The sequence below is a fragment of the Petaurus breviceps genome, unplaced genomic scaffold, assembly GCF_028583685.1.
Source record: "Petaurus breviceps papuanus isolate PSGF00001 unplaced genomic scaffold, PetGlider_PUasm1.0 490, whole genome shotgun sequence".
Classification (NCBI taxonomy): domain Eukaryota; kingdom Metazoa; phylum Chordata; class Mammalia; order Diprotodontia; family Petauridae; genus Petaurus; species Petaurus breviceps.
The window spans coordinates 2,217,783-2,230,198 of NW_027186352.1; the positions used below are offsets into that span (position 1 = coordinate 2,217,783).

Below are 12,416 nucleotides of genomic sequence, written 5' to 3' on the forward strand. Positions count from 1 at the left end.
CAGGCAGGAACTGGAACTGATCCTGGGCCATCCATCCCTCCACCACTTACAAAGTGTTGGGCTGTTTTCTCCTCTCAAACCATCCAATCTGACTATTTGGTGCCAGCTGTCCCTGGACTTTGGGTTCTTTAGAGCCAGCCACATCATTCCGGGATGGCCCTAGGCCTTGTGCAATACAGAGGGCCTCAGAAGGCACGCATCATGGCAGACTCTACTGGGGCACTGGGGGGAGGCAGGTGGGAAGTCATGGGAGGGATTCCTTGACCTTATAACTACGCACAAGCCTTCTGAGGGCAGCTGGGGCCTGATAGGCAGGGAGCCCCACCACAGTCAGTGCTAGCAAATGGGAAAGGAGCTCTCCAGGGCACTGAGCCATTGTGCATGAAAGGGGGGACTGGGTTCAAAATCCAGCCTCCAATGCCTGCTAACTGGTGACTCTTCTCTAGTTCCTTTGTCTCCCAGAGCCTCGATTTCCACATTTGTCAAACAAGGATAACAATAGTGGGGTCTAGGCCCCATGGCTGTTGTGGGAATAGAGGTGTCTGTAAGGAGTTGGAGGAACCTTCTGATGCTCTAGTAAGGCCAGCTGTAATTTTGCTACAGAAGGAGCTAGCTGGGGAGTCAGTGCACATTCATTGTTGGGGGTACTGCAGGGGAGGGAGCCTGGCCAAGGGAGGGGAGTCAAAGGGGATGGAGGAAAGCACACAGGAGGGCAAACAATGGAGCTAGCCAAGCTGCTGAATGGGAGCCTGAGAGACCCTCAGGGAGGGTCTCCTGAGGGAGGAGGGTTCCTGAGGCTCCCTCTCACTTCATGAGCCTTACCCTCTTCAAGGCTGAGATGGAATCTTTCTGTTTGCAGGGGCTTTAGACCTCCTCCACCTCCCACCTCCAACATGCACTTAAATGCCTGAATAATACAGGAGAGCCCTGGGTGCACTCATGGAGCCGCAGACCACAGGAAGGACTTTAACAGTTCAGGGCTGGCCCTGAAGATGGGAGCAGGAGCAAGGATTAGCTCAAGCATTGGGCTCACCCCTGGCACCAGTACTTAGAAGTCAAACTTTTCTCTGGCATTTGCAGAGAATCCAGTTGGAAAGTGAGAGAGGCCAATGAAAGAGTAATCCTGAAATCAGGGGCTGCTCAGCTGCTCCCGGGTTCAGCATTCCACTGTGTTGTTGAACAGTGAAGAAGCCATTACCCAGACGTGGGCAAACAGCCTCTAGAGAAGGTTCCTCGGGCCCCTCAGGCCCAGAAAGACCAAGGTCAGGAAGAAGGAAAGAGTGGCAGAATCTGAACCTAGACTTTCCTGACTCGGGGTCCAGCAGGCCAAGCTGCCTCCCCCAATCAACGATGTTGACCTTCAGATATCCCTATGGCCCTTTGGTGCCTCATCCATAAAACATCCACAGCTCACTAATGGCATTTTAAAAATCACCCCAAGATTTACAAACTTGCCCTACTGTCTACATTGTCATAAGTAGATAGAACCAAGATTATCATTTCCATTTTACAGGTGAGGAAACAAAGTCTCAGAGAAGTGAAATGATTTGCCCAAAGAGTTAGGACTTGAACCTGGGTCTTCTGACTCTAACTCCTATGATCTCTCACAGCCCTTTGAGTTCTGAAGAGGCAGCATTTTCTGTTACTCAGATAACACCAGTCGTCAAGGCAGAAACTCAGGAGGTTCTTGATGATATTCCTGGAGTCACAGTCCTCAGGCACTGTGCCTCCATGACAAAGATATGCTCTCCTTTCCCTATACAGGGAAAGTACCATTTATTTTTATTCTCAGCATTTAGCAAAAATCTATTTGTAGTATTTGGATGCTATTTCAATGTGGCCACTAGGGGGAAGAGCAGGTAGAGTGTTGGACTGGGAGTCATGAAAGTGAGCTCATATCTGGACTCAAGACACTGCTGCTGCTGCTGCTGCTAATACTGCTGAAGCTGCTGCTGCTACTGTTACTATTACTGCTACTACTGTTACTACTGCTGCTGCTGTTACTATTACTGCTGCTACTGTTACTATCACTGCTGCTACTGTTACTATTACTGCTGTTACTGTTACTATTACTGCTGCTGCTACTGCTACTACTATTCCTACTGCTGCTGCTAATACTGCTGAAGCTACTGCTGCTGCTGTTACTATTACTGCTGTTACTGTTACTACTATTACTGCTAATACTGCTGAATCTGCTATTGCTACTAATGTTACTACTGCTGCTGCTATTGTTACTATTACTACTGTTACTATTACTATTACTGCTGCCACTGCTACTACTGTTACTACTGCTGCTGCTGCTAATACTGCTGAAGCTGCTGCTGTTACTATTACTGTTACTATTACTGCTGCTACTGCTGCTACTACTGCTGATGCTGATGCTGCTACTGCTGCTATTACTATTACTGCTACTACTGTTACTACTGCTGCTGCTGCTGCTACATAAAGTGAACATTTACATAGCACCTACTCTGTGCTTGGAACTGTGCTAACCACTGTAGGAATGTAATCTTATTTGATCCTTCTAACAACCCTGGGAGGTAGGTGCTATTAAGATTCCCATTTTGCAGGTGAGGAAACTGAAGCAGAGATCAAGTGACTTGCCCAGGGTCACACAGCTAGTGCATGTCTGAGGCTAGCATTGAACTCAGGCTTTCCTGACTCCAGACCCATTGCTCTATTCGCTACTCCACTTAGTGTGTCCTATTAACTGTTCTCACCTCAATGAGGGAGTCAATCACAAGAGATAAAATGGATGACTTTAACGACATGAAACTGAAAAGCTTCTACACAGACTAAAAGAATGTGTCTTGGATAATAAATCTAGTATCAAATTTTTCTGATGTGGATTTGGTATCGAAGATGTACAAACAAATAACAAATACATACAAGACAAATAGCCGTTCCTCCATAGAAAAATGGTCAAAGGATAGGAACAAATAGTTCTCAAAAGAAGAATTGCAAAGTATACAAAGTGTTCCAAAATATATAAACACATATATAAAATGTTCCTAATCACTAATAATAAGAGTAATGCAAATAACATTTGCATTACTGAGGTTTCACCTCATACTCTGAAAATTGGCAAAGAAGAAAAAAGATAACAATGGTCAATGCTGGAGGAGTTGTAGAATGATAAGGGCACTAGCACATTGTCGGCAGAGTTGTAAAATGGGGGCAGCTAGGTGGTACCGTGAGTAAAGTGCCGGCCCCAGAGTCAGGAGGACCTGAGTTCGGTTCCCGCCTTAGACACTTAACACCCACACACAAAAACCTAGCCATGTAACCTTGGGCAAGTTACTTAACCCCAACTGCCCTCCAAAAGGCAAAAAACAAAACAAAACAAAAATGGTATAGCCATTTTGGAAAACCATTCAGAATTATACAAACAAAGTGACTAAAATGTTTGTACTCTGACCCAGAGATTCCATTACTGGGCTTAATACCCCCAAGAAAGCCACTGATAAGAAGAAAGTCCCCATATACTCCAAAATATTTGTAGCATTGCTTTTTGGGATAGATAAGAATTGAAAACAAAGTAGATGGCCATTGTTTGGGGAATTATTAAACACATAATGGCACATAAATGTAATGGAATGTGACTGTACTATAAAAGATGAAAAAAAGTGATGGATATTGAGAAGTATGAGAAATTCCATATGAACTGATGTGAATGAAGCAAGCAGAGTAGAGAAAATAATGTGCACAGTAATGAAAACAATGAAAATGGAATGGACAACCACCCACCAAAAATTTAAAAGTGAATGACCTAAAATAAAGGCCAGCAGGACTCAATGAAGACAAATGAGAAGCTACCTCCAGCCCACCCTTTGGCAGAGACAGGAGATCCACAGGTATCTGTGGATATAAAACAGTGCACATGTTTTCAGACTTTTAAATGTATTGATCAGTTATGCTCAATTTTTTTCTTTTCTTTTTCTTTGTCTTTAAAAATATATATTGTTTGCAATATGGAATGGCTCTCTGGGAAGGGGATGGTGAGGGAAGCTGATGGAAATGGTGGTGTAAACAAAACAAAAGCTATCACTGAAAACTACTTTAAAAAAAATAAAAACTGTTTTTGCTGTCCAGCAGTTCTGATCTCTACCCTGTGCTACAGCAATGTGAAGGTCAATGTAGGCCAATTCTGAAGTCTAGTGCCATTGATGTGTGGGTAAGGGATGCACATTTCTCAAAGGCCTAGTGCAAGGTACTATCAAAGGCACAGTGGAGGGTAGGTGAATCTTAACTGAGAATGACCAGGGTATTCCCTTCCCCAATCATTGGCACTTTACCCTTAGAAAAAGTGTGCAAAACTAATCATAGAATGATTGTGTCTGTAGAATGTTCATGGGAGCAGAAGCTATGGAAATATGTAGAATAAAATCCCATAGTTATTAGGGACAATAATCCAACAACTTCCCTGTCACCATTTGCTGAATGTCTAATAAATTTTCTGCTTTGTAAAATTCCTTCACTCATAATAAAAAAAAAAAAAAACATTAGGTAATAATACCCAAAAGCTGAGAATTGTAAATATCACTTTAAATATGTTTTAATTAATCTCATATTTAGTTTTAACCCAAGGTTCAACCAAGGTGTTGAACTGAACTGAAAATCCCAAAGTTTACGAGTTTGCCAAATCGGGACTGCATGTGATATTAAACACCCCTTATCTTCAGAGCCATGATTCTAAGAGATAGGATGAATTTCCTGCTTTGTCTGATGTTGTCTGGTCTTATTGCAGAAGGACTTTGCTGGGAAATACCAGTGTTGAAGATTCCCATACCAGCTAAAACCAGAAATGGGAAGGGGTTAGTCAGATTTGGTGGGAGAGTGTGGGCCCATAACTGGGATGTGAGAAAGTTATCTGAAGTTTTCTACCTTTCTAAACAACCAAGGCCATGCATGCCTCAGTTGTGGGTGGCCCTATACTCCTCAGTTATCTGCACTGACCCTCCCTTCTCCGACCATGTCTGGCATCTCATAGTTTCCCAAACCCCAACCGGCTACATTCCATGCACAAAGCAGAAAGTGCCAGAGGAAGGAGCCAAAGAGAACCCGGCCACCCCATGCCCACCAAGAGGAGCCGAGAGCCCCACACATACCAGCCTGCGGATCTCCCTTTCACATTCCCTCTTGATTCGCGAAATTTCCTCCTGGTGAAGGTGATACACGCTCCGGATTTCCGCAGCTTTGATCTTGTCGGCCTGGATGACCATGGTCAGCGCTTCTTCCACTTGCTTCTTGGCTCCCTTGAGCTCCGAAATCTCTTGCTGCATTTTAATCTTCTCGAACTCGAAGCCCTTCTTGGCCTCCTCCCGCGCCTCGGAGATCAGCACGGTTTTGACCTTGTCCGGGGCGCTGTCCCTGAGCGCGCTGAGCAGCGCCTGCAGTCGCTGGTTCTCATTGTCCTTGATCCGGATGACGCGCAGCAGCTCGGTCTCGTGCTGCCTCAGGAGCGCCTCGCGGACAGCCTGGAGCTCCTTCATCTTCTCTTCGTGGAGCTTGGCTTTGAGCTCCGTCACCAGCACGGTGTTCTTATGCTGTTCGTGCTCCTTCACCTGCCGAATCTCCTGGTTTTTCTCCCGCTCGGCCTTACTGACCTGAATGAAGAAAGGAAAGGACAACATGAGGGCGTCTGTGAAGGCACAGGAGGGCATGGGGAGCACAGCTGTGGGAGGCCGGTCTTCAAGAAGAGGAGGGAGCCTTTACTTGGGTCTTTTCCCACCACATTTCCACTAAGGAAATTTCCCAGAGGAAAGAATCAAAGTCACGTGCACAGATTCTAGGAATAGGCAGACCTGCTGCTCTTGAAAATTCATGACATAGGGGCGGCCAGGTGGCTCAGCGACTAAGAGCACCAGCTCCAGTGTCGGGATGACCTGGATCAAATCCGGGCTCAGATACTCAGCACCACACACCAACTGGCCGTGTAACCTTGAGCAAGTTACTTAACCCCGATTGCTTTAAAAAAAAAAAAAAAAAAAGGAAAATTCATGACATGGAAACTTCCCGGGGAAATGTAGAGGAAGTGTGCTCTCCAAGCCAGCGTGGACCCTGGAGTCACCATGGTCAGTGCCAGGGGACTTGTTACAATATGCGCTATGCTAGAAACCACATTCACATAATGACAGGAGAGATGACCCCACTTATGAGAAGGAGACAGAGCGCCCTGGGAGCCAGTTTCACCGGTCTGGCTAAATTGTAACATTCACCATTTTACTACTGGCACTCCAGGGCAGGCCATGTGAACAGAAGGGAAATACACGGTGCAGGAGGAGGAGGAGCTTTGCCCGAGGAATCAGGAGACCTGGGATCTTGGCAGGTGTCTCCCACTAACAAGCCAGGTGACAGTCCATTCACACAAAACCATGGAGTCTCAGTTTTGGAAGGGATCTCAGGGGTCATCTGGTCCAAATGTGAAGTGAAGAAGAAGCCTCCTATTGTAAAAGCACACCCACACTTACAGGGGCCCTGAAGCCCCTGGAGGAACCCTGCTGCCTCCTCAGACACTCCTCAACAGCTCTGATCATTAGCAAGCTTCTCTGTAAGCTCAGCCAAAGTCTTCTCTGCACCATCTACTCATTACTCTTAGCTTTGTCTGCTAGGGTCAAGCCTACTCAGGTCTGGCCACACTAAGGCTTCTCTGCTCCAGCCTCAACCTTCTCCGTGCATTTATCTAATTACTGGGCTACGATCTTGTGGCCCTTCCCCCTGTGGTCACCCTCCTCTGGAAGCTGATCAACATTCTTCCCCAAGGTGCCACCTTCAAGTGTAGGGGTCTCAGCAGGGCAGCAGACAGGGGCACTGAGCTCCATCATCAGGGGATACAGAGAAAAACAAAGGAACAGAATGACCCCATTTTATAATGTGCATCTCATTCTGTATCTAGAGCTCTCCACCTCACTGTGGAAAGGAAGGAGACCTGTTTGCTCTGGAGTCAGGAAGACCTCTGTTTGAATCTAGTCTGATACTTACCAGCTGTCTGGCTAGTGAGTCACTCAACCTCTGTAAAATGGGGATAAAAGCAGCATCTGCCTCCAGGGCTGCTGGGAAGATGATAGGAAACATTTGCAGAGTCTAGCAAACCTTCAAGCACTATACAAGCACCAGCACTCTCAGTCCTCTGATGTCACAATGTGTCACTACTTTGATAAAGCAGCTAGGTGGCTCTGTGGATAGGATGCTGAGCCTGGAGTCAGGAAGACCTCTGCTCAAATCCAGCTGAAGACACTTACTAGCTGTGTGACCCTGGACAAGCCACTTAACCTCTGTTTGCCTCAGTTTCCTCATCTGCAAAATGGACATGATAGCAGCACCTATATCCCAGGGTGGTTCAAACCAGAACATTTTACAGCACTTAACACGAATAAGTACAATGTAAATGTTAGCTAGTCAGTAGCACTGCTCTCCTTATGTTCTCACATTATTTCACATTTCCATGTTATTGTGCAGTTTCCCATCAATCAGTACACACAAGTTTTCTCTACATTTCTCTGAATTCTTCTTACTCATCATTCCTTAAGCATCAGAATATTCCACTGCATTCCTGGAGCAATGTGATCACCTTTTCCCAGTCCATGGTCACACACTTCATTTCTACCAAATGCATTCCAAGACCTAGTTGGGTAAATGAGCCTGCCCCCACCTTTGACCTCTCTGGAATTTATGCCCAGTAATGGAACCTCAGGTTTCAAGGCTGTGTAGGGTTCAATGATTTTTCTTAGTACTTTCCCATTATTTCCCAGAATACCGGAGTAATTGGCAACTTTAATTGCAGTGTCTTCATGTGCCTGTTTTTCCTATATTTGCCACCTTTTGTCTCTCCTATCTTTGCCAATCTGATGGACGTGAGATCAAACCTGAGCTTTGCTTCAATGTGTGTACCCTAGTAACTTGGAACTTTTTTTTACAAAGTTGTTTATAGTTTGCTTGAGAAAAGAGATGTAAAGGGCTTTGCAAACCTTAAAGCACTATGTGAACACTGTTATTAGAACTATTCTTTTGGAAACTGCCTGTTTTCATCCTTGGACTACTTGGCTACTACAGAAGGATCTTCACTTTATATGCTGGTAACAGTAGCCAATCCCCTTGTATGATGTGATACTGAGTGAGAAGAGCAGAACCAGGAGAAATTTGTACACAATTACAGACACACCATATGTGTGATGACCGACTTTGATAGACTGGATGCCTCTCAGCAATACAGGGTTATAAGTCAATTCCAAAAGACTCATGAGGGAGAGAAATGTCTACATTCAGAGAAAGAACTAGAAAGAACAGAGTTTGAATGCAGATTGAAGCAAACTACCTGCTCTCTTTCTTTTTCTTGTTTTGTTTCCTCTTTCCCATCATTCATTCCATCTGATCCAATCCTTTATATCTTCACTAATGTCTAATGTGAAAGTAGTTACAGATCCTGTACTTGATAGTATGCTGCAATGGGGGGGGGGAGGGGGGGAGGAGAGGGAGAGAGAGAAAATTTGAAACTCAGGGAATTGTGGAACTTAATCTTGTAAACTAAAAGTAAACAAATTAATAAAGATCAAATTAAAAAAAAAAAAAGTAGCCATTGCCCCCCCTCAGACCTTTAAGAGAAATCTATCTTCCTCAATTTATGGTTTTATTTTTGATTCTGTTGTTGTTCAGTCATTTGGTTGTGTCTGACTCTGTGACCCGTGGACCACAGCACATCAATACTGTCCATGGAATTTTCTTGGCATTGATACTGGAGTGGCTTGCCATTTCCTTCTTCAGTGGATTAAGGCAAACAGAGGTTAAATGACTAGCCTACGATGACATAGCTAGTAAGGGTCTAAGGTCAGATTTGAACTCAGTCTTCCTGATTTCAGGCCCAGTGCTCTATCCACTGAGCCACCCAGCTACCTCTTCTGATTCCAGACCCATTGATTTTTTTTCAAGCAAAAGCTTTTTTAATATTATAATTGAAATAGTCTATTTTTTCTTTCACAATTTCCTATATCCCTTTTGTAAGAATTCTCCCCTAATTGGTTCTGGCCTCAAATACTTAACACCCATGCAAAAATAACTGGCCGTGTAACCTTGAGCAAGTTACTTAACCACAATTGCTTAAAAAAAAAAAAGAATTCTCCCTATTCACATTTGTAAAAACGTGACTCTTCCTTTTTTATATTTACATTTAGGACATGTATCTATTTGGAGTTTCTTTTGTTATGTGGTGTAAGTTGTTGATCCAAATTTAATTTCTGCCAAGCCGATTTTGATTATGACCAGCATTTTTCATCAAGTAAAGTCCTTATCCGCTTTGGCCGTTTGTATTTGTGACTTTTCTTGACTGCTACTTCACCACATTTGATTACATTGCATCTTGCTTGCCTAATCTGTTTCACTGATCAATCTTTCTCTTTTTTAACCTGTAGGAAACCATGTGGTGATTATGGCTTGATGGTAAAGTTTGAAATCTGGTTATGCTAAGCTCCATTCATTCCTTTTTCATCTATTATTTTCCTTATGATTCTTGACCTTTGTTCCTACAGATGAATTTGTCCATTATTTTGTCTGGTGCTATAAAGTAACCTGACCTTGGTAGAGTGCTACCAGTTTAATTGGATACTAAACCTTTAAATCAATAATCATAACTAACACTTATTCAGCACTGTAAGGTTTGCAAAACACTGTGCAAACATCTCATTTGATCCTCTCAGCCACCGTGGGGGGTAGATGTTCTTATTATCCTTATTTAAGAGATGAAGAAACTAAGGCAGGGAGAGGGTAAGTAACTTGCCATGGTCTCGTGGCTAGTGAGCCTCTGAGGCCTTCTGGGCTTCAGGCCCAGCTCTCTCTCTACCCCGTCACCCAACTACCTGCGGCCTTATTGATACCAAAAGAAGCAAATGAAAACACCTCAGTAACTAAGAACAGCACTCCCATCTTCCCGTCTAGACCAAACCTTTCTGAGGGTAGTCCTTATGACCCTTTGTTGTAGACTGGGGGCATCCTCAAGGAGGGTGTCGGTAAAGAGCGATCCGGCTTCCAAAGAAATATCCAACAGGGAACTACAATTTTACCATTTCATAATTAACCAAAAGAGGTGAACATAAGTGTTGTTTATTGACTGCAAAAGAGCATTTGATTCTATAGAACAAAATGTCCTTCACAACAAAGTATCTTTCCTCAAGACATCAAGTATTATAGATTCACCCGTTCAATGATGCCCTGATAACAGTCACCAGGTGAGAAACACCCCAAGAAGACGAAGCCCCACCCAGCATGCAGGGCCCAGGCAGAGTCCAGCTAGAAGCAGAATCTCTGGGATCCTGCATGGGCATGTCCTCCAGACGGTTCTGTTACCTCAAATCCTCTCACTCCACTTCTGGGATTTTATTTCCTGAACCCAGTGAACAATCACATGCTTCATCCTTGTCATATACAACAGTGAGCAGACATGGTCCTTCCCTTCTGGTCCCCCAGTCTTCCAGGAGGTGCTTCCAAGACCACTCCAGTCTCAATGATCCCTCAACACTGACCCAATCACCAGCCTCGAGCTCAGTAACATGAGAGGGTTACACTAGAGGGCCTCTGGAGTCCCTGCCAGCTCTGAGCTGTGCCTCCCCAGCACCTTCCTGCTCTCACTCACCAGACAACAATTTGAGCAGAAGATGGGTCAGCACCAGAACTTGGGCCCGCTGCCCAAGTACACAGGTTTTCATCGGGTTGGTCCTGATTCCAAACTCAACAGAAAATGGCTGATACCTGAAAGTGTGGACGAGGGAGGCCAAGGCCTCCCAGAGTGCAGCTGTGTGAGCACTGGTGAGAGCTCTCTCTCATCAGCAGCTGGTCCAAGGACCAGACAATGGTGCCTTTTTAAACTCCACAAACCCCAGTACTCACAGGACAATGAGCCATTCTGAAGCTCCATGGACAATTCTCATAGGATACAACCAGTATCTCCAGACGCCAAGCACCATCCTCATCACAGTGGAGGGGATTTAACTCTTTGATATCCTTGTCTGAAACCAGACTTTCCAGCCCCTGCCTGGGTCCTTGTGCTTCTGCTAGGTGGGCAGTCTTGATCATGAGCCCAGCCCAGACCCAGCAGGCTTCCTCTGGCCCTCTGGCCATCTCTATGCCAAGTGGCTGCCTTCATCGATAACCCCACACTCCCACCACTACTTCCAAAGCACAAATCAAATTACCTCCACCATGCCTGGAAAGGATCTGTCAGGCAAATGCCCTATAGTCCAACCCATCTTCCCTGTGACTTGCAAGTCCAGTAAAGCCCTCCCATGGCCATTGCGCCAGTTCTAGAGGAAGCTCCCTGAGGGGAAGCACTACCCATTTGTATTTGGATTTCCACCACTTAGCACAATGCTTTACGTATAGTGAATGTTTAATAAATGCTTTGTCTTTCATTCATTCAATGTTGCATCTCATGATTAAGCTGACTGGCAATGCCCCCAGACAATGATAAAATTCAGCTGGTGTTCCAGCCCAAGTACAGGCCTAGTAGGTTTTTCCAACCTCTCAATCATATGTAACTATTTCAGGGGCTGTCACACAGTTTGGATTTGGGGAGTCACTGGGGAATGAGCCAGAGCTCTGGGTCTCAATTTCTGCAGTCAGTCTTTCTGCTGGAGACCATGGGAAAACAGAGCTGTTTCCTTCTTAATTTAAGAACAAGTCATGCTTCTGGCTTCAACAGAGCCCCAAATGCAAGGACTGTTCCTGATGATGAGTCTTCATTTGGTTGGTGTGGGCCCAAAGAGCCCTTAATTTCTTCCTAGGTGTCTTAGTCACTGTATTTTGGGGACTTGGGAAAATGCTAGGCATGTCAGAGAATGTACAAACAACCACGTTTTTATTTATATATAAGGGAAAAGTAAATCTGAGCCAGACAAATGCTGCCATTTCCTCATCAAGGGTCAGCGTAGATGAACCTCTGTTATCTCAACATGAGAGGGTCTATGGTTTAGCCAGTGAGGAGCCCCGAGCATCACGGCAGCTCACACCTTTGAACGGTATCTTAAGGCACCACCATGACCACCCCAGAACAGCAGTCTCTGGGACCAGCCGACTGTTCATATCCCTGTGAATGCCTATCACTCACAACTGTTGGAATGGGCAAATGAAAGAAGATATGGTAAGTGGGTAAATGAGGAGAGGATGAGGCTACCAAAGAGTCACCAAGTCCTGGGACTAAATGAGACTTTGCTTGATGGGGCCCTTGAGGAGCAGAAAGTTGATTGTCCCAGAGCCCTTTTGAAGGCTGCTTTGCTAAAAGTCGCCTTTGGGAATGAACTTCTCTGAATTTTATTCCAAAATCTCCCTCTCCATCCCTGATCCTTCCCTGAGCTCCAAGCCCACTGGTCCACTTGTCAACTAGACATCTCCTCATGCCCCGCCTCGCACTTCACACTCAACATGACCAAACC

The 12,416-nt window shown here is 45.0% G+C and overlaps 1 protein-coding gene across 4 annotated transcripts in view; it reads right to left on the reverse strand.

Annotated features, from left to right (window-relative positions):
- JAKMIP3 (Janus kinase and microtubule interacting protein 3) overlaps positions 1 to 5,627 on the reverse strand; it is a 65,397-nt gene extending 59,770 nt beyond the window's left edge. For all 4 annotated transcript variants that reach the window (XM_069101651.1, XM_069101650.1, XM_069101653.1 and 1 more), the window contains exon 1: positions 5,109 to 5,627. In XM_069101651.1, coding sequence (XP_068957752.1) covers positions 5,109 to 5,492 — 384 coding nt within the window. In that variant the 5' untranslated portion in view covers positions 5,493 to 5,627. The remainder of the gene's footprint in view (positions 1 to 5,108) is intronic.
- Between the last annotated feature and the right edge of the window lie 6,789 nt (positions 5,628 to 12,416).